This window comes from Melanerpes formicivorus, unplaced genomic scaffold (assembly GCF_026170545.1).
Source record: "Melanerpes formicivorus ecotype bairdi unplaced genomic scaffold, bMelFor1.0.p_v2 SCAF_92, whole genome shotgun sequence".
Classification (NCBI taxonomy): Eukaryota; Metazoa; Chordata; class Aves; order Piciformes; family Picidae; genus Melanerpes; species Melanerpes formicivorus.
In genome coordinates, this window is record NW_027142444.1 from 1651011 (window position 1) to 1677257 (window position 26247).

A 26247-nucleotide genomic window follows, 5' to 3' on the forward strand; every position below is an offset into this window, starting at 1 on the left:
AGGAGCCGTTCTGCTTTGCTGCTTAAATCCTGAGAGCTTCTCAGAGGCGGCAGCAAGCGTGAAGTGAGTCAAAGCAGAGCTGGCCACAGCCTGTGACAAGAGAAAGAGGCGCTGGAAGCTGCAGAAGGCTTCTTCCCTGCAGGAAGAAGTGTTTGTGTGAGGCAGGGGCAAGATCTGTGACAAGGCAAAATGAATCCACAGAGGTGGAGTTTGCAGAGGCTGTAAGCACTAACGAGCCTTACATCATCTTGTTCTCTGGCTGCCTTTTGGCAATTCGTTGCAGGGACATCTGCCTTTTCTATGCTAATGTAATTACTGGTGTAGGTGCATTGTTTCTGCAGCTCCAGCCTAACAAAACAGGATCCCGCTTCTCTCTTCAGACACCTACAGGTCAGAAACCGACAATGTTTCTGTAGAACGTCTCTAATTGAATTAAATGTTTTATTAATGACAGAAATGCTAAGCTGCTGATTTAGGAAGTGGGCTGTGAAGTTCACGTGAGCCTTGGGGAGCCTTCTGGTGGGAAGTGCTTAGCAATTCAAGCCACTTGATAAGGGTTGAGAGGGATCAGAAGTACTGCTTAGCAATGAAGTTATTCGCAGAAAAATTCCCTAGGTGAAGAGTGGTCCCAAAATTCAAAGTTGGTAAAGTGTCTGCAGCTGTTGTAAGAAGAACACACAGGTGTACTTGCTTGTACCTGAGGAGGAGTCAAGTGGCATTGAGCACACAACTGTGGCTTGTTAGACTCCAAAACAGCTTGAGATGGGCAGTGTAGGGCTTGAAGAGGAGCTGGGAATAGCAACCACTCGCTAGATCCTCCACAGCTCTCCAGTTCTGCAGCTGGAAGACAGCAGGACACAGGCTCACAGGTTCCAGTTCTGCTTTGCACTTTGGTTTGGGGGAAATGTATCTTTGTGGGACAGCTAACCTTCAGGGAGGAGACCAGCAGGAGAGAGCCTTTGTAAGCCCAGGAGAGCACCCTGTATTTGGTGTGGGGCTCTGGAAATGAAGTGGGTCACATCACCTCTCTGAGTCTCTCCCTGTGTGCTGTAAAACTAAGGCAGTTTACAGTCTGAATGGCACTTATTTTCTGTCAGCAGAGTGCTTAACTGGCCCATTCAAGGATGGCCTTATATAGTGATTATTTCAACTCTTCTTGTGGGCAGTAGGTCTCTAAATAACGAATTTGCAGTGCCAGATCATTCCCTTGCTTATCCTGAACTGGAAAAGGCCAGGAACACTGCCAGCAGGACAGGCAGAGAGGAGCAGTGGCACTGGCTGTGCTTGGTGCAGTCAGTGGGGGTTGACCCTCTGCAAGAATGCTCTGGTTTTTACTTTGTGTAGCATGGAGATAGGAATCCAAATGCTGAGTCCTTTTTTGGAGGTGGGATGGGATGCTCAGCTGGCTTGCACACAGCTTGAAGCTGCATTCTTTCTAGAGCTCTCCCTTGCTGTCTCAGCAGGGGTAGGTACGTGCACAGTGGCTGCTTTTGAAGTGCTCCTTCATGCTTGTAAGTGGAGGTTGAAGCAAGCAGCAGTTTGTGGGGAGACAGGAGATCAGAGGAGGCAGCTTCTCTGTTTGGAGGAGCTCAGCTTGCCTTTTGTCCTAGCAAACATGTACTTGCCATTGCTCTGCTGGACCTGGATAAGTAGCAGTAGGAATCCCTGGCAAGCAGAGCAGGCAGAGTCAGAAAAGGTGCATTTGAAAGGAGAGGTGAGTCAAGTAGGACAGAGTGCCCTTTACTGACATGGTTAGGCCAGCTGGGGAGCAAGCACGATTTTGGCAAATGGAGGTAGAGAGGGGACAGTAACAGGACTTTATACTGTGCACATGACTGCAAGGACCTGAACTGATTCCAGCTGGTAGGTGATGTATGAATGCCTGCTAAAAATAGAGCACTTATTACAGGGAAGGCTGCATAAAGGCATCAGGAAAGTTTTCTGAGAGGAAAACTGAAAGCCACTGGGGGGTGGGGGGGAATCACACGTGATCATGACAAGGTGGAAGGAAACTGAACTCAGTTGTTTGTGTTTAATCCTACAAGCTTCAAGAGTCGTCAGAAACCCCATTAGCTGCTCAGAGCAGGGGATTAACATTTCAGTACTGGGTATCACAGCTCCCTCCTGGGCAGCAGCAAGGAGTAAGAGAGCCCACAGCCTGGCTGTGGGAAGAGAGCATGGTCTCCCTGTTGGGTTCCAGCACAGCTGTAGTCAGACAGGCTTGACCGTTCCTTTTGAGGTGCACATTTTTCAAATGGAAGATGAAGTGGTCTGCAGTAACCAACCCCTGGGTGCTGGTTATGCCTCTGCTTAAGTGACCATTCTGTAAAGGGTGAAATGTGACTTGGCTAAAGCTAGGGGTGGTGTCCTAGAGCCTCAGAAGTACAAATCAGTCAAAAGTGTCTAGTTCCTCCTTTCTCTTACTCTCCATCCCTTGGATTTCTAAGTCACCTGCAGGATTATTGCTTTATCCCAGCCTTTTGGAGGAGTATTCCCTGACTGGTTGGAGATCCAAAGCAGGCTGACTGGTGTAAGGGTGAAGCCCCCAGTTGGCAGAAGGCAGCAGAGTGGAGAACACTGTACACTCCTGCTCTGCTCTGCATGGGGCAGGTTGCCAGCACTTGGAATAACTTGCACTTGGCTTGACCCACAGGTTGCTGGAATACTGCTTCTGACTGGATTTGCTTTTGGATCAGGCTCCTTGTGACTCATTTTTGGCTTAAACATTAGAATTTTGGTTCATGGAAAATGAAGTTTGATACCTGGAGAGATATTTCAAGACCATAGTCAGGCATCATTATGATTTGAAGACTGCCCCATATTTAACAAACTAATCCAAGTCTTATGAGCTCTTAGGAGGCTTCACTGTGCAGGCCTGCAGAAGTTTTGTGTTGCCAAGGCCATGTCCCAAGTTGTGCACATGTATCTTTTAGGGACAAGCCTTTGCTTTAAAACAGTTCTCCCTGGGGTAGCACTCCAAAACCTTGTCTGACCAGTTTCCTCCTTTGCAATAGGTTTTGAAGCAGTCATGCACTGAGATTTTGTATTTGGAGCCATCCAGTGTCTGTGTGGGAGGTAAGTTTTTGTCATTTTACAATACTATTCAGTGCTTACAGAACTGTCATTTCCCTAGTTCATCCAAAGAGAAGCCACCAGCTCTCTAGAAAACAGAAATCCTCAAGGAATTTAAACAAGATCAGGTTCTTCTGCTTGACTCATTTGATCCCTCAGAGGAGCTGTCTTCAAGGGCTTGCTCCCATAGTTTAGGTCATGCAGGTAAACATCTAAGACTCCTTTATCTGCCTCTACCCCATTAGTCTTGCTCTGCACTTGCCCTCTTATTCAAAGCAGTGGCACTCATTCTGTGACACTCAGTGCTGTACCCATGGTCATGGAGCTCAGTTCTGGGAATCCTGGTAACCAAGGTCCATATTGAAATTCATGGCAGTGTTTCTGGTGCCCTGCCCCAGATTGGTGCAGTGCAAGCAGCAAAGCCTTTGGCTGTGTTTTTGAGCAGCAAGTGGCAATGCATTCATAAGGTGGAAGAGCTGCACAGAATTTTGAGGGCCTTTCTTCTCTCTGTGTTTCAGAATCCACACAGAGTTTGAGACTGATCAAAAGAAGGTAGTTGCAAAATCTCCTTTTTTGGTGTTTTTGTGGTAATGTGGATGGTCTGAATGAAACCAGTGGCCTTGGTAAACAGACCCTTTAACTTCCTCTGCACAGCTTGCCAATAGTGTGGCACTCATGCAACTTCCAGAGGAACAGGACTAAGCAGAAATCTTTGCTTCATTAAGTGGGCCAGAGGGTCTCCTTGCTATGGCACCCAGATTTCTCACTGACCAGAGAATTCACTGAGGAACTGTTCCTTACCAAGCCCCAGATCCTGTGGCATTCAGAATAATAGGGCTGTCTCAGTGATGAAGGTTTGGGAACAAGTCCTTGTTTTTCCTGTAGGCACCCAACTGAAGAATGCAGTCCCAGGGGTCACTTAAAAGGGAGCCCTGAGTAAATTTGAAGCATTACTGTGTTGTGCTTCATTTACTGCAGGTTACTTTGGATTTCTCCTTGCCTAACTTAGTGCAGTGTGCTAATGATTGGTGACTTGAGGCTTTTGCTTTCTTTTCTCCAGAGGAGTTTCAAGTTGTTCTTAGAGGGAATGGCTTAACCCTTGGTGGGAAGACTGATGGCATTACTTGCACCTATCAAGTGAATGGAACTACCATTTGTAAGTATTGAAGTTTGAGATGAGCTGCCTTTATATTTCCTAAGGAGTGATTTCTTTTGCTTCTCATTACCTCTTTCAAGTAAAATCAGAAGAGGAATATTTGGGATGAGAACAGGAACTCTTTGAGGATTGGTGAGAGGGTTCAAGTTATTTCACATCTTGCACAGAGGTTTGAGTTTGCTACTAATTGCTAACACTGTAGACCATTACTGGTGTTTGGCAGCCCAGCTGGCTGTGGGAGAGGACATGGTGAGAAGGGTCTGGCTTCTGATGATCAAGTGGGGAGAAGCTTGCTGATGGAAGAAACGACCACAGGGTGTACTGGCCAAGTGCCCTTTCTTATAAGATGGCCCAGGCCAGGACATAGGCTCTCACCCTGATTCCCAGGAGTATTGTTTTCCAAGCTGCACTTAGCTTGTCTTGGAGCATCTCTGCCCATGCTGTGCTGTACCCCAGTGTGGTGCCATCATGCTGTTTATTTCAGAGGCTTGGTAGAGTGTGAATGCCTCTCCTCTTCCTAGAGTTCCTGCAGAGGTATAGAATAAGGCCAAGTCAGGGCAGTTGGTGCTGTTTTGTCCTTCTATTTTACCATGGTTCAACAACTTGGTGTCTCAAGCATCACTCTCCTCCAGGAGTGGGTCTTGCTGCAGCCAGCTCCTTAGCTGGACTTGAGTTTCCTGGGCTATGGAAAGAAACTCTGTTTGAGAGTGACTATGGCATCTTTTACAGGCACTTTCCCTGTAGCTTTGGGTTGGTGTTTTGTTTTGGGAGGTGCAGATGGGTGGTTTGTTGTTACTAGTACTCACCATTGGCCAGTGACAATCCTTAGCGATTCCTTCAAGCTACAGGTTGTCACTGGGGAGATTTTTCTGAGCAGACTGCTGCACAAGTTAGAGAAGCTCTACAAGTCATTGCCAGCTCGTGCAGAGTGTTTTCTTCATGCAAGTTTTGCTCATGGAGAGTGCAATTCTCAGCAAGAAGACTTGGTCTTCTCTTGCTCTGTGTATTAACTTGCAGCAGGGCAGATGAAAGTCATGCTGGAGTTTGGATTAATCTCTGTCTGCTGCTCTGTTCCCTGAACTGGCACAAGGTAGATGATGGTGGAACAAAAATACAATTAATGGGAACCTCTGCTGGCTTTTATATCCAGAAGCTAAAGGGGATGGCTAGTCTAACTGCATCCAACTTCTTGCTCCAGCAGCACCCTTTAGAAGCAAGCCAGACTGGAAAATGACCACAAATGCACCTGTAGAAAAAACCAACTCATTTTTTCCCTGCCTCTGTCTGACTTTTGTGTTAGCCTGTCTTCAATTCCTACCCAACTGAACATGTGTTTCCTTACATTTCCCTCCTTGCTCTGGATATCAGAGATACTGGAGCGGGCTGCCAATCTCTCCTGCCTCTTAAATATCTAAAATAATCTGGAAGAATGACAGGATAGCTCTGGGTAAAGGCAAACCCTGCACAGAAATTCTGCTCGTGTAAATTCCCCCTCAGTTTCAGTAGCATAGCAAACAAAGGCCACCCTTTTTTAACCCTAAACTGTAGCTTGCTTATTTAAACTTGGGGCATCAATTAGCTTCAGAGAGCCTAGAGTTTGGAATGTGGCAACATTGTTGCTGCTGCTGTGTATTTATTATTGTGATGTCCCTCTTTGAGAAGAGAGGAATCAGCCTGGTTGAGTTCCAGGTGAACACAGCTAATTGTGTACTCTGTATGGTGAATAGCTGAGATAGGGGTTACCTGACCTGAGGATAATGAGAACTTAAATTGTCTGCTCTGCAGCTCATCAGAACTCCTCAGTTCTGTTCCTGCTCTGCTCCTGACACGTTTCCCATGAGCAGTCATTTCTCTACAGCCCAGTCTGTCCAGCTGGGAAAGTAAAACAACAGCACCTTCCTCACCAGAGGCTTTTGGGGCTTGGGTTAGCCTGGTTGTGTTCATCGTGGCATTCATGCCATCCATGACCTGGTGGGGACAAGGAGCTAGAGAATGTGAGAAGTGAGGAGGGATTTAGCCATTTTCCATAAACATCACAAATCTAAACCTGCTGGCAGGTGCTACTGTCAGACTAAAGTGGTGGCATTGTTCTGTAGCAGTGCTAGCAGCAGACACCGAAGTGGAGTATTTAATGATGGGCAGCTTGTGGTGTTGGCTGGATTCAAGGCTGTGCTGCCAACAACATCCCCTAGGAACTTGGATTTTAGTGTGCTCTGTGCTGCAAGTGGGGGAAGAATCCACTGTGGAGAATGCCCAGAGGAAACTGGCAAGATGGGGCGGAAGCCCAGGACACAACCTTTAAGGAAGGACAGCAAAGTTAAGTGGCCAAAGCCATTAGGTAGGATTCATGCAGGCTGTTGCAGGGCTGGAAGTGCTAAGGTGGGCTCTCCCCTCCCACTGAGAACAAGGGGCAACAGGCTGCAAATTGTGCAGCAGGTCTGCTGCATCATGGCTCTCACTGTAGACATCCCTTAGGCCGGGAGAAGGCTACCTAGAAAGCCTTTGAACAGTTTGGAGGGGGGTCAGTGAAGAATGACTGAAGTGTGTTGCCTTCTTTAAATAACCCTGGATGTGTTTTCTGACCCTGCTCTCTGCAGTCCCCTGCTTGCTCAGCCTTCCTAGCTGTGTCGTGCTGGAGATGACTGCTCTTGGGCAGAGTGAAGACCCAGACACTTGCTAGCATCTGATGGGAGATTTGTGGCTTTAGGCAGGCTGTGCTAAGGCACAGGGAGGGGATGGCAGAGCAATGTGTTCATTGCAAGTTGCAGCACAAAAACAGTCTGCTGTATGGGGTCTTGTCAGAGGCCTGCTACAACCCACACAGGTTCTTGTCTTCAGCAGTGGACAAGAGCAAAGGTTTAGGGAGTAGTACAGGAAGGAAATAAGGAAATCTGATGTGATCCCCTGACAGCCAAGGTCAGTCTCTACCGTTCTGTGCTGGGCTCCCAGCACTTTTGTCTCTTGTGAACCCTAAGGGAACAGTGGAGCAAGGATGAACAGAAAGGTGGAAAGGGCTCTTTCAGGAAGCACATGGTCCCAAGAAAGGGAAAACTGTTCCTGTGTCATGGCATTCTCCTCTACAGAAAACTGGCAGTCCCAGCAGAGCCCACACCATCTGGGGCGTGGTGGAGGCCACTGGCACGAGGATGGACTGCGGTGCTGGCGAGAGCTTGGGCGCCGCTTGGGGACCAGCCTCAGAGCAAAGCCTTGTTTTGTCAGCTCTGGTGTTAAACGATGCATTTGGCATCTTTCTCTTTCTGCATTTATAAAGAACCATTACCAAATGCTAGAAAGGAACCCTGCCAAATGTGGCTGTGGGATAGAAAAATAATCTATGAAACATACCATTAAGACAAAAACATATGGCAATGTGCTAATCCCTCTCCCCCACCTCACAACTAGCCCCAAATCTAGGCCAAGCAGTCAGTGCAGATTATAGCACATAAGAAAAGCTCATTTATGCTAACAGCTCCTCCTTCAGCTGCCCCTGAACTACTTGTGTGTCTGCCTGTTCCCTAAATGCGGGACAGAGTCATCTCCAAGTTTATCTGGCAGATCATTTCTCTGCTCTCATCCTTAAATCAGGAAACAGTCCGTGCTTGCAGGAGCAGCTCCAGTATGGAAATTAAGAGTCCTGTCGTGGGGAAACTTGGGAGGATGGTTCTGTACTCAGGAACAGAATTCTTCCCATCTTACCAAATGGATGAGGTGAAAGAGCTCCCTCCTCTCCTCTTCACAGCTGCAGAGGAGGAGTGCTCATGGACACGGTGCTCTCCAGGCACCTGCTTTTAAAGTGTCAGAGCTCTTCAAACACCTGGAGGCTCAAAATCCTGAGGAGCACTGTAGAAACTGGTGCTGCAGCAGCAACTGATGAAAAGGTTCTTGAATGCAGTGCACAAGGCAACAAACCTTTATCTTCCTGATGTTAGGAGACCCCTGATAATGTTCTTGCTCTGCGGAAGTGGCCTGGGTTCTAGGAAATGATCTCCCTGGAAGAACATGAGCTGCCCTGAGTAAAATCAGCAGTGTAGTGTGGCCTCACACTCTCATTTAGGGCCAGCTCAGGGTTCCTGTGTTCAAGGTGCAGCTTGAAAAAAGCAGCAGCTGTATTCCCTACCTCTGCCTGCAAGTTCCAGACACCACTAAACCGGTCACCACCAGCTGTGAGAAGGGAAGGGACGTTGCAGCATGTTCACACCTCAGCTTCTCATTGGAACAGCACAGTAATGAAGCTCATCTGATTTGTTCTTGCAGATGAAAAACCAAAAACAGTGGAATCTGATTTTTTGCTCTGCCCTGCACCCATCCTATACAAAAGTGGCCAGTAAGTACTCAGAACAAATGTGCCCCCCTGCTTGTCTGGAGCTGGGCTCGCTCTTGCTGATGCTAATCACGAGGGGCTTTGGCTGGAGGCAGTGCTTTGGTGGTTTTGTGGGGGGTGGTTTGTTGTATTTTGGTCTGTTTGGGTTTTTTCCTCCTTCATTCTTGTGCTATTTCTCTGGTGCATTTGCCAGCTTTGGTGTGGACTCTATGTAGTCATCTGTGACCAAACCAATTTGGACAGTGCCTTAAAAATGAATATTCAGCCAGTTTATGGAACACTGAAAAGGTCTGGCTTGTCACAAGTTTCATGCAGATTAGCTGCTTTAACAGGGCATAATATGCTCTCTTCTGGAGAATCTTTGGGCTCATTGTTAAATAGATTACATTATCAGTGACACTTACAAGCTATTATTAAAATTATGTGTCAAGATGCATAGCAGTGCTCACCACGCCAGGGGAGCAGCGGCAGCGATCCCCTCACAGCGCTGCGCCTCAACTGCGGTTCCAGCCGTATTCTACGTGTCACTGGCCATGGCTGCACATTACTTCTGGCCCTTTGAGAACTAATCCTGCCCTCCTCCTCTCAAATTCAGACATGCCCTAGGCTTTAAAGATCACTTCAACTTCATGGTTCAGATTTGTGAAACTCTAAGCTAGTCCAGCGTTTGAAAACTGCATGTCAGGCCTTGGCGCCGTGGGAGGGCGAAGGCTTGCAGGCTGCTGGTTTTCTCCCCGCTCTCTAAGTGGCTCTTCCCAGAGAGCTGCTTGGGATGAGGTCAGTGTGAATCCAGCAGGAAGCACAGCAGTTCTTACAGCTCTGTGGTGATTTTTCTGTGGTCATTCTCTAGCAGTTTGAGGCCTGAGCATATTGCACAGATGACTTTCTCCGAGTTGAACAGCAGTTGGTCGCTCCAGTTGTGCTGTAGGACTGACAGCAGACCCCCAGATACACATCTGGCTTGTGCATTCAATAACAAGTGGGAAGAGGACAGTTGGAAAGCAGTAACTTCAGTGATTAACCCCAGTGGAAGAGGTTGAGATGAATCACTGCAGGGTTGCTGCATTGGAGCCTCTGTGCAGCAGCCAGAGCTCCCCTCTGGGGAGTGCAGGGATCACAATGGTGGTTACTTGGAGAGCAGAGCAAGGGGTGGATTTTTAGTGCTGTTACTGAAACATTTGTTTACATAGCTATGCACAGTGTTGATCTTGTTGGATGTGCAGCAGGAGTTGGTTAGTCCTGTGTGTCTGTGTATGGAACAGAGCACTGCAGCATTTCCAGCTGAGCTGGGCTGTGTGTTTGTGTGCCAGCTGTGCAACAGAACAGCTGGGACAGACTGCTCTGAGCTAGAGCAAACCAGCACCACGTGCAGCTGGGAGAGAACCAGTTCTGTCGTCAGAATGCTGTAAATCAGTCCAGCTAACAACCCCTCCTCACCATGCCAACTATTTCGCTGGAGTTACCTTACAAGAGCAGGGGAACAGCAGCCAATCAGGCCCCCAGTACTGAGCACCCCAGGACCCAGAGCTGTAAATGCCTTTCCACATACTGTTAGTCTGAGGGTATGCAAACAGCCCATCCCTGCCAAATGGATGTGAAATGCCTGAAATGCTTCTGCAGATGAAAGAAACAGTGGCAGCTATCTGAACGTGCTGTGTTTTTTTCTTGCCCTGTGAGGAGCTTGTTTGGCCTGTGAAGCATGGCTGCAGCAGACAGCTGCAGACCAGGCTCCTGGGTGGGCACCCTTCTCAGCAGTGTTTGCAGGAAGGAATACAGGAGCAACACACAGGACCTGTGCAGGTTCACAGGAGAAAGACGTTTTCAGACGTTCCTGTGTGAAATACGCTTCCATAACCTGGTACTGAAGTAGTTACAGCTTTGGCCCAGGGATAAGCAGTTTGCCATGCAGAAGAGTGACAGCTAGAGGGATCTGTACATACTTGAACTCTTGACTTCCCATTGGCACAGCTCAGGCTATTGCTGGATAACTCCCAGTAATTCCTCGTGTGCTGCAGCTAATATTAGTTGCTAATGTAGCAACAACTGCTCTGCTTTTTTTCTGGTGCTCTTTTGACTGGAGTTAAAAGCAACACAAGCAGGCAAAGTTATCTTGGTGACTTTTAAACCTGCAGTTTTGTTCCTGGGTAAAGACTCAGAAGGTTTCATTACATTTTTCTAATTGAAGGCATTTCCAGTGACTGATGAATTTGCAGTTGTCACATGCAGAGCAGCAGAAACCCACATGGAATAGGTTGAAGCACCCAAGATGCTGGGTTGGTAAACCCTGTCACCTGCACTTACACCTTTGTGTATTTCTACTCTCCAGCTGCTGGCTTCATTTAGTTATTAGTGTCAAACAATACCAGCTGTAGGTTTAACCAAGCTTTCTTCTCAAAGCCTGTTTTCTTCACAGTGCCATGTAGCAGATGGCTGTGGTGTCCTTAGGTTATGTGACGACACGACTCTGCTGCTTGTGGCATTTCCAATACCTTCTTCTTGTGCCCCTCTGGAAATGCAAAACCACATAGCCTGTTTTTACAGATCCAGCTCATCTGAGACCCCTGAGTAGCTAACAAACTAGAACCCCTTGGGATTGCTACAGGAGCACTATTTGCTGTGTTAAAAATGTTAGAAGGTATTGAATTCATCCAGAGAAGATGCAGGAAGATGAGGAGACAAACCCAAGGTGAATTGCTTCACTTCATGTACTTGGAGACATCACGTCTGTATGGTCAGGGCAAATGTGACACTAAGCTAAGCTGGTTTATTGGAGAGGACTCAGGTCCTGTTGCACTGGATAATTAAAGGCCAGGTGTTTTTAGGGTCTTGCTGAGTGTTTGAGAAGATCAGTTCCTGTTTTTAGCTTAAGCTGAAATGTGCTGTCCTGCCACAGCTTGAAGGAAGCAAGCTCAGTCAGAAATGTCTTTGCCACTTTAAATGTTTCTGTAGTGGTGGTGCTGTGGAAAGAAGGCAGGGTGTGTTTTGTAAGTCCATGTTCTTACCCACCTTTGCTTTTGTTCTCTACGTTTTGCTGTTGAGTTCTTTGGGTATGCATTCAGGAAAGCTGTCTGTAAGCTTGGCTCCCAAGCAGATGGCTTCTGCTCCTCTGAGGCAGTGGCAGAACCCTCTGCCTGCAGTGACATGACCAGCATACATTTCTCTTCTTTCAGACAGATTCTCTGTTCTTTGAGAGTAGATGATAATAATAACAACACAGCACAACAATACAGTGTTTACTGAAGCAGTGAATATTTACTTGTCTGCTACTTAACTACCTCTGGTTGTTTGACCTCTAGTTCCTTCTTGGAGTATTAGGGAAAGACATTTTGGATTTGCTGGTGCCTACAGAAAAAAATCCATCTTGGTCTTACGCAAACAACTCTATGCAAAGCAGGAAAGGTTAGGTTTAGGCTAGGCAGTGAGTTACTCAGAATGAACCATCAGGCTGAGAAACTGCTGCTCTTACAATAGTGCAGAGTACTACCTAAGTTTATTTCGTGATGCAGCTGCAGTGTTGATGGTCAGCTTCCTCTTTTGTGCATCCTGCACTTGAATTTTCCAGTGTTTGCGCTAAGATTAGCTCACAGCATGAAGTGAGCTGAGGATGTCATCTTCTCACCACTTCAGATGGGCTGGCTAAGTCTTTCTGAGCACGTGTACACACAGCTGGTTGCTCGGAGCACCAAGTGCAGGGCAAGCACGGGGTTAAGTGGGATCACCGCTTCCCTTTCCTTGTCTCAGGGTTTCCATCTCTCAGCTGAGTGACATCGACACCCTCACAATGAATGGCACTTGACTACCTGTCTGAGGGGTGTCCTAGGACAAGTGGGCAGGATCCTTCTGTTTGGGCTTGTCAGGCTAATCCAAACCCAAACCTGAATGCAAGTCAATCCCTCCCTGCTCGCAGTTACCCTGCCCGGGTGCTCGGCGGGCAGAGATGGTGCAGTCTGCACTGCTGCTTATTAATGACCTTGTTTGCCCCCCATTCAAATTGTGTTGGCTTCAGCTTGCATATATCCCTTCCTACATCCTGTCCAACACAAACAGCTGCTGGCACTTAAAAAGCAAAGATTAAATAGGAATTATTTCTCGTGTGGTAGGCAGGAAAATTGCTGTGCTTGTATTCCCCCAGTCTTGGCTGCCTCTACCTCCAGAGTGGCTGACATGGGTTTGGTCTCCGGTGTGCAGCTCACTTGAAGTAAAGCAACAGCCATGCACAGGGTGTTAGTGGTCAGCAGGGGGTTTCTGCATGCCTAGCAGTGAGAGCTCTTGGCAGCAGCACAAGTTCACAAGTTTAGTGGTAACCTCAAATGCACTTCCTACCCAGATGTTCCACTGTGGAGTTACTGAGGGAAGGATTTACCCTATTGAGAAGGATCTGAAATGCACATAGAGAAGAGATAACTCAGGGTCTCACAAATGTAAGAACTTTTGTCTTAGAAGGAAAACACAGTGGGAATAATCTCCAGGACTGAGCATATTGCTTTATGTTTCTGAGCTGAAATGCTACCTTGAGACAGGCTTTTATCTCGCTATTAGGCTGACTTCTCACAGGAGGAGCCTGTGTCATTCCAGTCTTTGTTCTCCCTGTTGACAGCAGCTGCTGTGCTGGTTTTGCTCTTATTTGTGAATGGGATGGCAGCTCAGAGGGAATTCAGAAACACCACCAACATTGTGTGGTTTCTGCACTATCACTTCTCAGGTCTTTGGTTTTTAGTAGTTTTTTGTTTCTGGTTTATCACTGATTTCTTTGATCTGGTCTTTACAACTTGGCTACTGTCCTCTAGCCCTTTGGAATAAAAAGATGAGGGAAGAAGGAAGTGACCCTCTCCTTATTTGTTGTAGAACCTTCAGCCTTTAAGTAACCTATTTGAGGAACTGGCCTTGGCACCTATTGCATCCCTGTGTCTTGAGATGTTTCTCAGCTTCTCCACAACTGAAAAGAAAACCTTTTGGGGGGGACTCTATTTCACATTCAGAATATCAGTTGGGTTTTTTCACAGCAGGAGGTGAGTCCTGTAATGTTCCCTAGTGTTGTCTGGCTGTTTGACAGCTTACATTACCTGCCCTCTGTTCCCTTGTTTGAGCTAGTGCTAAATTAAGCTCCATTCTTTTCTTTTGTGTACCATTTTTTGTAGCCTGTGGTAGCCTGAAGGCAGGAAAGCCTTCCCATTCTCTGGTCAAAGTTTGGGTAGGCTGGTCTGAACCTCTGAAGTACAGGTTGAGAGCGGAATTTGCTGCTTCTGTTTGTGACTGTGAGGGTTGAGGACGATGGGAATTAACCAGGAGCTTTAAGTGAAACATGGCTCTGAGAGCATCTCTCAGTAGGGGCTTAAGGGAAGCCAGGGTTCTGCCTTCTGGAAGAGCTTGTAGGAGAGCAGAGTTTGGAACCCAGTGCATTTCTTCCTATGGGTCTCTGGCAAATGAGTGTAAAATCAGTTTAAAGTCAGACAGTATTGTGGGAGCCCACTCACTGCAGGTCAGAGGATGCACCAAGGAGTTCCTGCTCACTGCATGAGGGACCTTGAACATTCTATACGGCAGCTCTGCAGGCAAAAACTAAACCGACCTGAAAGCCCAGGAATTCACACCCAAGCTGGCACTGTGCCTCTTGCCCTGGGTTTCTGCCTCCCTGGAAACAATCCTCAGCACAAAAAGCAGGCATAGGCTCAGAGTGAAAATTGTTTCCATGACAGTGGAACAGTGGCACTTTGAGTCTAGCTTCCCAGTTCCCAAGTGTCATTTTTGTTAATACCAGCAGCAGACTTAAGAGGAAGAGCATGGACACATGAAAGCAGACAGACACAGCAAAGATGAATGGATCATGGGCTCCATCCTGCAAATTACCTCATTTGGTTTCTAGACAGCTGCTCTCATTTAAGAGCAGCTGAAAGGTGTTCTACAAAATGGTTGTCATGGCAGGCTGCTGACAAAGGATGCTGACTACTCTGCCCCAGCTAGCCCAAAGACAGTGTGCCTTCACTCTAGCCACTGCTGCTTGTGATGTGAGCCTGGGAGCCAGACACTTCAAAATCACCTCTGAATTTGCTGCCTCGGGGCAGAAGAGCACCTGACATTGTGCAGCAGGGTTTGGGGTTGCTGTGCAGGCATCTTCAGGGACACAGCCAAGGGATGCAGGAGCAGTGGAGCCATCCTTTCAGCTTCATCCTGACTATTTTCCAGCATTAATTCCTTTTTCTTCTCCAGCATCTGGAGGTTCTTAAGCAAGCTTCCCTGCTTCCTCCCAACTGTTAGGATCCTTGCAGTACTGCGGTGCATAGTTAAGGCAATTACCTGGTGCTTGACAGTAATTAGTACACGGTGATCAGGCTTCAGGAATCCGTTCTTTACTGCAGCTCATTTATGGGATCTTTACTTTTCCCCCTTCTCTTTTCTGTGCTTGATCTTGGCTTTGAAGAAGTCAAAGCCATGTTAAAGAGGTGAAGCTTTGTAAGGTGACTGATGTTTAATATGTTTGCCTAATTAACTTCTGGCTAATAATTCTGTAACCCATTAAGTAGCTAGTTAGTACACGTTTGGAATAAACACATCTGGTCCTGCACCGAGTGAGGGCTCTGCCTGCGTGTGGGTGACAGATGTGATGGTGGTTTCCCCAGTGCTCCCTGTTAAATAATTAACAGCACGCTGGTGGAGTAGCCTTAGACAGCCAGCCTCAGAGCCAGCTGTATAGTCTCAGAGCTGTGTCTGTGGACATGTGCCTCTTCTTAGTCTGCTGCAGCTAGTACATTCCCTCTTCTTTCATATTTCAAAAGCTGTCTGTAGCTCTAAGAAACACTCTTTTAAATAGCTGTGGTCTCTTGGCTTCTGCTCTGCAAGGCAGCAGGAGAAGGAGTAGCTAGGTCAGGCCACCCAAGGGGCAAATGGTCTGGAATTCACAAGCCTTGCAGATTGATCTCCCTTAGCAAACAAAGGGCATGTGGAGCAGTCCCGCCCTGCTGTTCCATCACTGGGAGCTGCTGGGCTGGGTTTGGAAGCAACCTTCTTTTGAAGGCAATGTCATCTGCTGGGAGCCTGCTCCTTTATGTGGTCAGTGGCTTCCTAGGCTGGAGCAGCTGGGAATTCTTACCAGGCTCGAAAGGAAAGCAAGCTAAGGTTAGCTACAGGCAGAAGAGATCTTTCCTTCCTACTCAGCTCTCATCTTGTTTTGCAGATTTTTGGCCTTCTGTGGTGGGGCTGGTCAAAGTTTTTTATTTTCCAGATGTCAATAGATTAACTAACCAGCAGGATATTCTGCAAGGGGCTAATTTGCACAGAAATCACTTCTTAAAAATCAGACTTGAGATCTGGCTCACCAAAGGGCAAGGTGAGATTTATTCCTGCTTCTGCAGGCCCGTGAGCCCCGGTGGCTCTGTGCCTGCGTGGTGAGGATGCAGCTGTCATCAGCTCTGGTGGCACGGGCTGGGTCTGTGACCTTTGGTTTGTAAGGCATCAACAATAGCACAGCTGCCCTGCATAGCTGAGCTCCCAAACCTGCGACTTGGCAAGAGAAACAGAGTGAATTGGATAAGTATACATAAACACATTGTGAAGAAAGGGAAAACAGAACAGAATGAACCGGAGCAGCATCCTACAAGTTGTTTGATAGGGATGATTTAAGGAGGCATATGGTATAGTTAAATGTGCTTTCAAAAACATTGGCCTGATTCTTCAAGCAAATAGGAAATAAATATCTGAATAGCAAGAGAGCTGATCAGTATCCTGAGTTCTCCCAGAGCAGGCACATGAAAGCCTGGGGAAGTGTGTGCTAGTGGGGGCAGGGCACCAGTGAGGTGCAGACTTACATTCCCACACAAAAAGTGGCATTAGCTCATTGAGCAGATGATACAGTGGTGCTTCCTTCTGAGGCTGCAAGCATTAAACACCAAGCAGGCAATAAGCTGATAGCTAGACCTAACCAGCACCGATTTTCACTTCTTAGTAGCTGGGTGTTGGCATAGCAGCCCACCACAGCCACCCTGGCAGCTCTGGCACACTCCTGCCATCCAGCAGTCACAGTGCCTGCAGTGTGCTCCTCTTAGAACGGAGAATTTACACTCTGCTCGTCCTACATCACAGCCTTTCAGTGCTGCCCTCACCAGCTGCTGGATGCCAGCTCCAAATCGGGTTGCTTTCACCTGCTTTTATTCCAGAGCCTTTGTGTTCAGGTGACTGCAATGCTTCCCCACCATAGCTGTGCCCGTGGTTAATTAGCCCATTGGTTGGACACTAAGATGATCCCTCAAGTTGAACAGCTGTCCTTGCCTGGTAGTGCTGCATGAAGAGAGCTGAGGTGCACCCAGAGCCTTTCCCAGCAGCAGCAATTCCTTTCTGTTCACAGTCACTCAGACCCAGCAGTTACTTGCAGCACCAGCACCTGAAGTTTGGGTTTTTCTCCCCATGTGAGCATTTTGTTCCAACAGAAACCAAGAGTATGGTGCCCAGTCACTGACTACTCATGTGGTAACAATCTCCCCCCTGCAACAGAGCCACAGAAACCAACTCAGGTAGGGGGAAGCCAGGAGTACAGCTGGGCTAGGCTTAAGGTCTGCTATAAATATTAACTCCTGAAAATATTTTAGAGATACATTTGGTTTGACACAATTGGGTTATAATGGGAACTATTCACAGATGGAAACATCCTCAATGAATTGTATAGGCTGGCTGGCTCCTCAGACATATGGATCTGCTGTTAAGATCAGTAGTAATTTCTAATGCAGTCCTTCACGTTCCTCAGCAGGGCACGGAGTGTTCCCAGAGCATTAAGAAAGAGTGCGTGAGCAGAACTAAGTGCTTCATATTATGCAGTGGACATAGGATCCTGAGCTGAATTAATAGACTAATTTAACATAATAATGACATTTCATACCCTGCTACTGCAGGTTCCCATGATTCCATCAGCTCCCAGCTAATTCATCGCTGCCTTCCTTCGGTTTCACTGCCACTTCCCTGCAGCGCGATGCTGGCAGCTCTGCTCTGCTGGCCCTTTGCTGGGAAAACCAAACCCCAACAGCTCACTGAGCACTGCTGAGGCAGAGAGCTCTGGGGTGACAAGGAGGGGACCCAAAGACAGCTGTGGATTTATATCAGTGCCAAGGTGCACTGAGGAAGAGGAGGGACAGAGTTTGTTATCAATTCTGTACCAAGACTCCAGATGATTTGCAGCATGTGTGGCTTGCTGTCTTCGGGAGGATAACAGAACGGGCCTTGGGTGCCTGTGTGGCTGCTGGGGGCAAGACAGCTCTGACCATTTATTGAAACTGCAGCTCATTAACTGTCCCCAGTACAGTCTCAGGTGGCTTCAGTAAACTGTTTGCTGTGCTTCCCAGCCACAGAGGACCCTTGGCACAGTGGAGTGGCACTGAAGGTTTGCCAGGCAAGGTTTGCAGCCCTGCTCAGAGGGAACGTGTTTGTGTCTCATGCAGCTAGGGCTTGTGATCTGGGAAGAGCAACAAAGGCAGGGGGTTTTTAAGCAAAAGCACCCTTTTAACCACAGAGATCTCTTCCCTCCCCCCATGTACAGCATTTTAGCCATTTTAATGCAGGCACTTGATTCTAGAATACCTTTTTTGAGTAGTGGCTGGTCTTAATTTTCGGCGTGTGAGAATGTGAGGTAAATTATTTATTGCTGCCAGCAAATGCCTTTCACAACTTTATTTAATTTTTTTCATCTTTTTCAAGGGGTGATGAAATGCCAGCCTTTTACTGGCTACCCATAAAGCCAGGAGCAGTGAATGCTTTGCAGAATAGGGTACCACGGATTGAAATGTCAGCTGTATTTCACAGGGTAAGAAAGGCTTCAGACCAGAGCTGTGCTGACATATGGCAGTGAGCTACCTTCCTCTTCTGTGACCAGTGGTGGACATAAGGGAAAGAAAGAGTTGCAGCTGCTGGGTCTTCTCTAGTCATGTGTTTTGGTCAGTTGGTTCATGGATGGCCGTGGCTGAGGCGCTTTGAAGTTGCGAGAGTCTTGTGGTTAACTTTGGTCAGAAATGGGAACAGTTTTTAAAGCTCTTTGCAGACAGAGTTTTCCAGGATTGATTCCCATCCAAAAAGTGATACTGCACAGACAAAGTAGAGGAAAATCCCTTCCACACTGAGCAAGAGCTGTGGGCTGTAAATAAACCCCACAGACTTCCCTGTTAGGATGAAATAGCTTTGGAGGGCTGGACGGCTGAGAACTCAGACCAGACCTGGGGTACGTGAAAAGCAGCAGGCTTTGTGAGGGTCTGCATGGCTTGTTAATGCCATGTGCTCATTAGCTCAGCCTTGACATCTCTCTGATTCCCCTGTACTCAAGTGGTGCTGTGTCAGAGGTGAGCAGAAGATAGGAATCAGCATCCTGGATGGAAGCCTTAAAAAGCAGCTGGATCTGGGCACTGCTGTGATTCTGAGGAAGGCTGTGGAGGGCTGCACTTGTCTTCCCCGGGGTCTCGTTCCCACAGGTGGGTTTTCAAGGCAGACAGGAGAGGCTGGTGGACAGCTTGTCTTCTTGAGGACAGCTGCAGGAAGGGCTGTGCATGGCAGGAGCTCCTGGTTCCTGTCTGCAGGGTCTGCCTCCCCTTCCCGTGTGCACGGATGTAATGCCCACACCATGGCCCACGCAGGAGGTGGCACACAGCAGAGCAGGGGTTCCAGCAGGGCACTGGAGGATGTCTTCCTGGGTTGCCACAGCAACACAACATTGGCACTTCCTGATTCTTTGTGGGTTTGACTTGGGGTTAACCTGAGGAGAAACTCTGTTCTGCAGCAGCTGTTGTGAGCTCAGAACTTGTCTGTATTTTGTGCTGGTGTGATCCCAGCATCTATCCAAGCTCTGCTTGTGCCAGCAGCTCTGAGTGCCCTCAGGGACAGGCTGCCTCTGCTGCACTGTGCTGCTGTTGGAATGAGCCTGGAGCCACAGTGACCTGAGCACAGCAAGAGTTCCAACATGGGCCTCATGGCAGCACCATCTTTTGGTGCTTTGGTGGCACACTGACACCTTCTCTTGTCTGGCTCTTTCTACATCCCTCAGCAGAAGGAGAGGTGATTTTCCTTGAGTCTTTGGAAAGCTTTTAAGCTCCTATGGGTGTAGTCATGTAAAGCACAGAAATAACTGCTGGGAGATCTGGCCACACAGACTCATAAAACCAGATGCTTAGTGACTGTGGAGACATTTTTGAGTTGTTTCTGATGACCTCACCAGGGAGACTGAAGGAATGGTCTTGGAACCAGCTGACCAAAACCTGTGCTGCCCCCTCCCTCCAGAGCTAAGCCTGTTACAGTCTCCTATAACCCTCCGGAGTGTACTCTCCCCTCTGTGGAAGAGGTGTCAGCCCAGAGCTTTAGAGTTGAAGCCACTGCAGAGTTCAGCAGAGGGCTACAAGGGTGGTTAAGGGACTGGCAAGACTGAGAGACCTGGGGCTGTTTAGTCTGGAGAAGAGAAGGCTGAGAGGGAACCTTATCAATGTCTACAAATCTCTAAAGAGTGGCTGTTGGGAGGAAATTCCATCTCAATATGGGGAAAAACTTCCTTACTGTGAGGGTGACAAAGCCCTGGAGCAGGCTGCCCAGAGAGGATGTGGAGTCTCCCTCACTAGAGATCTTCAAAACCCTTGTGGACATGTTCCTGTGTGACCTATCCTAGGGGGTCCTGCTTTGCAGGGGGGGTAGACTCGATGATCTCTGGAGGTCCCTTCCAATCCCTGTGACAGGCTTGTACAGCTCTTGGCTCACTGGAGCTTACCTGAAGGAACCTGACTGTCACCCATGGGAAATGTAGGTGCCTGAGAGAGAAAACCACTGCTGAATGGAATTGGAATTTCAGCATGTGTGCAGAGTGCTGAGCTCAGAGCCTCACACCTGTGGACAGGTGTTAGTGAACACTAAAGGTGTGCATGTGTGAACCTCTTGGCTCTTTGTGAGTGGGAGAAATGGGGCAACTGGCTTCTGGAGCTGTGAGTTTGGAGAGGCAGGGTAGCATTTCTGTGCCTGGAAGTATGCACAGCCCATCAAACAGGTAGATGCTGAAGGAATGAAAAATCACATTTCCTATACCCCACAGACATGACAGTTTCAGGGAAGCAGTGGTTTTGGATGTTGACAGGTTCATCCTTTTGAAGATGAGATAATTATCTGTATGAGTTCACTCTGTAGCTTGTAGAAGTGAGCGAGTGTGATCAGCTCCTGTGAGCATCTCGCTGGCTCATCCCTGCAGCTGTGTATCAGGATGGAAGCTGATAGGGGAGCTGCCTGTCCCCCTGTGCTGATAGCTGATGTGTGCAGTGAGCCTGCTGCCTGGCATCTTTGTCAGCCTGCCTGACAGATAAAGGTTGTGAGGATGGAAAGTACGGCAGTGCCAAGGTGGCACAGGACTCCAAGCCTGCTCTTTCCACCATCTGGAGAGCCATGAGATGTGGGGCCATTGTTCTGTGGGCACCACAAGTCACCAGTGCCCTGCTCTGGGCCCCCCTGTGTGGCTATAAGGGGGTGCAGAGGTATCGCTGTGAACCAGTTTGCAGCCCTCACTGGCAGCTCAGTTCAGTTCCAGAGTGGGGCAAGAGCTTGCACAGTGGCACCTCCTGAAAGTCACAGAACCATAGGATGGGTTAGGTTGGAAGGGACCTTCGGGTGAGCAGCTGTCTGCAGTACTTGGCCTTCAGCACCCAGCCTGAGCAGGCTTGCAGGCTGCTGCTGTTCCATGCATGGCAAGTTTCTTCCTGGGAGTTTTTGCTGGCCTGAGATTTTTGGTGCCATTTTGGAGGGTCTGTTTCCACCTAGTCACACATTCCATAGGAGCTGTTTGTCATCATCTGGTGTTGAAGTGAGGAAAAGGAGCTTCAGGTATGGGCTTGTGTCTTGGTGACCCTGCCTGCTCAGCACACCACCCCCATGGGCCTCGAAGAGCAGACTGCAGCCAGCTCTGTGCACTGTTCCTCCTAAATCCAGCCACTTCTTCAGCAGTGCATAGGGAGAATTAATTTGTAGCTCAGTGCAGGTTTTGCCCAAGAGACTACAGAAGTGGTTCCAGCCAGAGACAAAAAGGCTGAGGAAACCTACTGTATACTTAGACACAGTTGAATATGACTGGAAATCAAGTCAGTGCAGGAGATAAATAAGGATCTGAGTTCCTAAGGCACATGAGACCTCTCTTTGCAAACCAGAATTACATGGTGTGTTATGTTTGGTTTTAGAGCACTTGGAAGGGTTCTTACTGTGCTGGCAGGCTTTGAGCCAGGCCAGGCAATCCCAATTTAGGCATCAGTCGATGGGAAGGCACCCACCATTACTTGGGAAAGCTGAGACAAAGTAGGAAGGCTGAGCAGCTTTTATGTTGAGGAGACGTGGCCACAATGAAGGCCCTGCCTTGGGCGTAGCCAAGTTCAGAACTTGGTGCAGAGCCTGTGGCTGCCTCTCTAAGTCATGCTTTAAAATGGGGGAGAATGAAGTACCCAGGAGATTAACCTTTCCCCTCTGAATTTGTGCTTAGCTGAAAAACTGTCATCCAGAAATTCTTAGGGCTGCTGTGGATTCTCCAGTGTGTGTGGGCTGTGCTCAGCTGTTCCCCTCCAACTGCAGCTGCAGTTACACCAGTCTGCTGGGAGCAGGGGCAAAAGGATGTGAGCCAGGACAGCAGAAATTCCAGTCAGGTGAATGTACCTGAGCTGTGGGTCAGTGGCTTGGACAGAAAACACTTCTTGTGGTGTGGCTGTGATCTGCAAATCCCCCAAAGGAGTGGGACTTTAAAGACAGAGTTGCTCAGAGCCACCAGGCAGGCTGTGGGCTGTGTGTGAGCAGCACAGCTCATCCTGGAGTCCTTCTCTGACCGAGGAGAGGCAAAGTCCTCTGGCAGTGTGCTGCCCACAGCAGAGCCCTCAGGCTGAGGTTGCCCCCATCATTTCTCATGGAATGGCAAAGCAAAGCAGTGCCAGGGAGCAGCCCTGAGAGAGGCTGTGGTGTGCTTTGCTCTGCTGGGGGCATCACAGGGGAGCCCGATCCATCTTCTATTTTCCGTTCTTCTGATTCACTTACTCCAGCAATAATTAGAGGTAAATGAGAGTTATTCTTTCTGTTAGATCAATTATTCATAGCACAGATCATTTAAAAATGAGTTTAGTGGAAGCAACTTAGTTCATTTTTACTGAAACTGCAAAGAATTAGCCAAATTAGTTGAAATAGCTTTGGAGTCCATATTGGCTGAAGCGTTTGTGCCAGAATGAAGATCCATGACATGGAAGAATGGTATAAATGATTAATCATTTCAGTTCCTGGACATCTATATTTTTATTTAATTACATCTATGCATAATATAAGCTGTCTGAATCCTGGGAATCCCAGCCAGAGAAGCTGAGGAGTCTTCTTGTGTTTAACATTCACCATGTGTTGTTTTCTTCCAGGGTTAATTTGTGAACCGCACACCACATACTCTGTGTGAGCAGTCTTTGTGTGCTATTTATAGAAAGCCCTGACCATTTATAGTTGCCCCACATCTTTACCCAGCCTGCCTGCATCTGACTAAAGAGCTGTTTGTGGAGCAGACAAAGGAATGTTATTTTTTACAGCTGAGCTTCACTTTATGTGAAACTTTTTTGTCGGAGTACTTGATGCTACCCAGGGTAGAGAGGGCTTTTTCTCTCCTCAGCTCTCTGTGGAGAGCTGAGCATTCCTGTGCAGACTACCCTGCTTTGGCAGGGGGGTTGGACCTGATGGTCTCTGGAGGTCACAGGATCACAGGATGTCAGGGGTTGGAAGGGACCCAAAAAGATCATCAAGTCCAACCTCTAGCATGCTGTGATCCTGTGAGAGGACTAGCTGCTTCCAGATAATCACCAGCACAGCAGGAGCCTGAACTGTTCATTTTAAGCAGCATCTGTGGAGGAAAGGAAAGCTCAGTCTGAACGGACCAAAAGTGGGTTTCTAAAAGCCACATGGTCCAGCTAGCTAAGTATCCTGGAGATTTAAAAGTCACCAGAGGTTTCTAGATGTGGTAAGGGCACTACTGTGGTGGCAGAGAAGTCACTCCTGACCACCACTGCAGCTCAGAGGCCCTTCCTCCCACCTTCCTCTCTTGGGACTCCTGCTCTGTTGCGTGGCCTGGGGGAGCAGGTGCCTCTGCAGCACCTACCTGCTGTATTTGTCTGCTCTATGGCTGCTGACCCTGTGTCTCCCTTTCTTTCCAGAACTCTGGAGGTTTTGGTGAGTTTGAACGAAGGGCAATCTTTCATGTCCAGCTCGCTGACAATCACTGCTTCAGAGTGTGTAAGTAAATGGCTACCATCAGTCCATGTCAAACCCTGACAGCCAGCTGCTCTCCTGGCTTTACCATCTTGTGGCCTCTGGGTGCAGAGGAGCCTGGGTGTTGGGAGGGCACAAATCACCCAGCTGGAGCCCCACAGCTGTGCAGGCGCACAGACTACCCGGGGTGAATGGCACAGGAATTCTTGCCGTGTAGGTGCACACCGGTGTCTGTGCTCTGAGACACGCTGAACTGCCTCTTTTACAGCACCACTACATGAAGCAAAGAGTTTTCACTGGTTTGAATTCCCTGCTGCATTGTATGGGGAGGGCTCCAGAAAAGATTTTTTTCTGCTTTTCTATAAAACACTGCCCTTCCTTCTTCCCATGAAGGTGGCAAACAGCTGTATTTTAGGAAGATCCTGTTTTGCTGCAGGGTTCCTCACAGGTGAAGTATTGCCATAGGTGTTCTCCTAACAGCACACAAAAGCCATTTCCTCCGTGGCAGGCATGGAGATTTACCTTGGCTGTGCTGTGAGGGTTTTCCTTGCATTGCTGCTGTGTCTGTTGCTGGTTGCTCAGGGACTGCTGCTTCAGGTGCTAGGCAGAACTATTTGTAGAGGCAAAGTCCTGCAGTTCCCTTCTCCCAGGCTACCTCAGACAGGTCTGCCCTGATCTCCAAGCAGTGTCTGTTCATTGTATTTCTCTGCAGCTTGTGAATCCTATTTTGCTAACTGTATTATGGGAAAAGACTTCAGCACAGTGTGCAGCTGTGGCTTTCAGAACGTTGGGGAGTGTCTGTGTCACCAGAGACTTGCTCACTGTAAACTAGCCAAGTGTGACGCAGTCACCTGGGGTCCTGCTCCACCACAGTTCTATTGGGCAGGGTCAGTGGGAGCAGGCTGAATCCCAGGGTCAGGACCTCAGGACTCCAGCCTGGCTGTGGCAGGTGGTTATCATCCTACAGGAGGAGCCAGCAGCACTGAACTTTAGATACCCAGCTTGGTGCCTGGATAAGGAGTGTGGGCTTTGAACTCTGTGAACTGGGGAAAGGGTTTTTGTCAAAGCACAAGGCTGGAACTCCAGTTAAGCCTAGGGTTAAGGTAGAGTGAACATCCTGCTGTGGTTTTATCACAGGCTTAGGGAAAAGATTTAAAACAGCTTCCAAGATGAACCACATACTTAATTCCAACTTAACACATCACTTTCTAATCTCACAGTTCTGCTCTCCCTGAGTTTCTTTTGCATTACACAGGCAGGACAGTTAGCATACTTGCAGTTAGACACAGGGCCACTCTGCAGGGCTGCCGAGGGATACTGTGTTTCTTTAGATTTGTCTCATTGGAAGTGTGACTTCAGAGCAGCTTTGCTGTCAGGCACAGGCATGCAGTGCAGTACCTTCTGCTCATCAGCCTGAGTTTTTCCAACAGTATTTAGGTAATTCCCTAGAGAAGAAGAAAGTAGACATTTTTCTTGCATTCATTTAAAACCTAAATACTTGGATAGCTGTAGAAATGACATGAGAGTCATCCCAGGTCAGCCCTTCAGTTTCAGGAGAGAAGCCTCAATGAACTGAGAGCTGAAGAAACCTCCACGACCCAAATGGTGCTTCTCTGTTCAAAGGGAGCATCTCAATCATACACCACAGCGTGCTGAAGGGACAGCAGTCACAGAGGCTGCTGGAGACTGACAGCAGATTGCTTTTCTCTTTCTGCTACTCTCTCTAGAGAAACCAGCACATGGTAACCCTGTCCCCATGTCCCCCTTACAATTGCTTTGGTTGCACAGAAAGGTGAAACCCAAGCAATCAGCTCACACCAGACTGCTGGCTGCGTGCTGCCTTCCCTCTGCTGCACTCTTAACACTGCTTCTCTGTGGTCAGAAGTTTGCACTGGCAGGAAGCAGAGGGAGTACAGATGTGCATTGTCAGGAAAAAAATGCCATACTTCTGAGCATCCTTTTTTATTTCCCTTTTTTTCCCCTCCCTTTCATCCATGTTGCAACAAAGCCAGCTCCACACAAGGAGTACTGCTGTTTCCATAGCAGCAGATGGGCAACTGCAAGAAATGGGTCACTGCTGGAATTGTTCCACTAATTCTGATAGCTGAGCAGCTGATGGCGAGTTGGTAGACAGGAGCTACAAGTTCCAGCCTCCCCTAGCAAACACATTGCACAACAACCCATGGCGGCAGGCAGGAGAAAGCAGCTTGCAGAGTTTTGTCGCTTTGAATTCAATCCACCCAGCAGAGCTGCTGTGTGCAGACCCTGGGAGCACCTGAGACTTGCAGGCCCCAGAATATGCAGGGAATGAGAAACATCAACAGCATCTTGCCACCTCCTCCTCTTTTTAGTGTTGACACAGCACATCCATTGTGACACACGGCTCCTGCTGAAGCATCCGCGCTGCCTTCTGCGGCACTCGTGGGACTGGGGGGACTACAGGGGAGGGTGTCACTGATTTTGTGCCAAGTCTGAGTTTGGCTGAGCC

The 26247-nt window shown here is 48.2% G+C and overlaps 1 protein-coding gene across 2 annotated transcripts in view; it reads left to right on the top strand.

The window, feature by feature from the left end:
- Positions 1 to 26247, top strand: part of ANTXR2 (ANTXR cell adhesion molecule 2) — an 81382-nt gene that overhangs the window by 19803 nt on the left and 35332 nt on the right. For both annotated transcript variants that reach the window (XM_068165756.1, XM_068165757.1), the window contains exons 8-11: positions 3015 to 3075; positions 4133 to 4228; positions 8483 to 8552; positions 23705 to 23783. In XM_068165756.1, coding sequence (XP_068021857.1) covers positions 3015 to 3075; positions 4133 to 4228; positions 8483 to 8552; positions 23705 to 23783 — 306 coding nt within the window. The remainder of the gene's footprint in view (positions 1 to 3014; positions 3076 to 4132; positions 4229 to 8482; positions 8553 to 23704; positions 23784 to 26247) is intronic.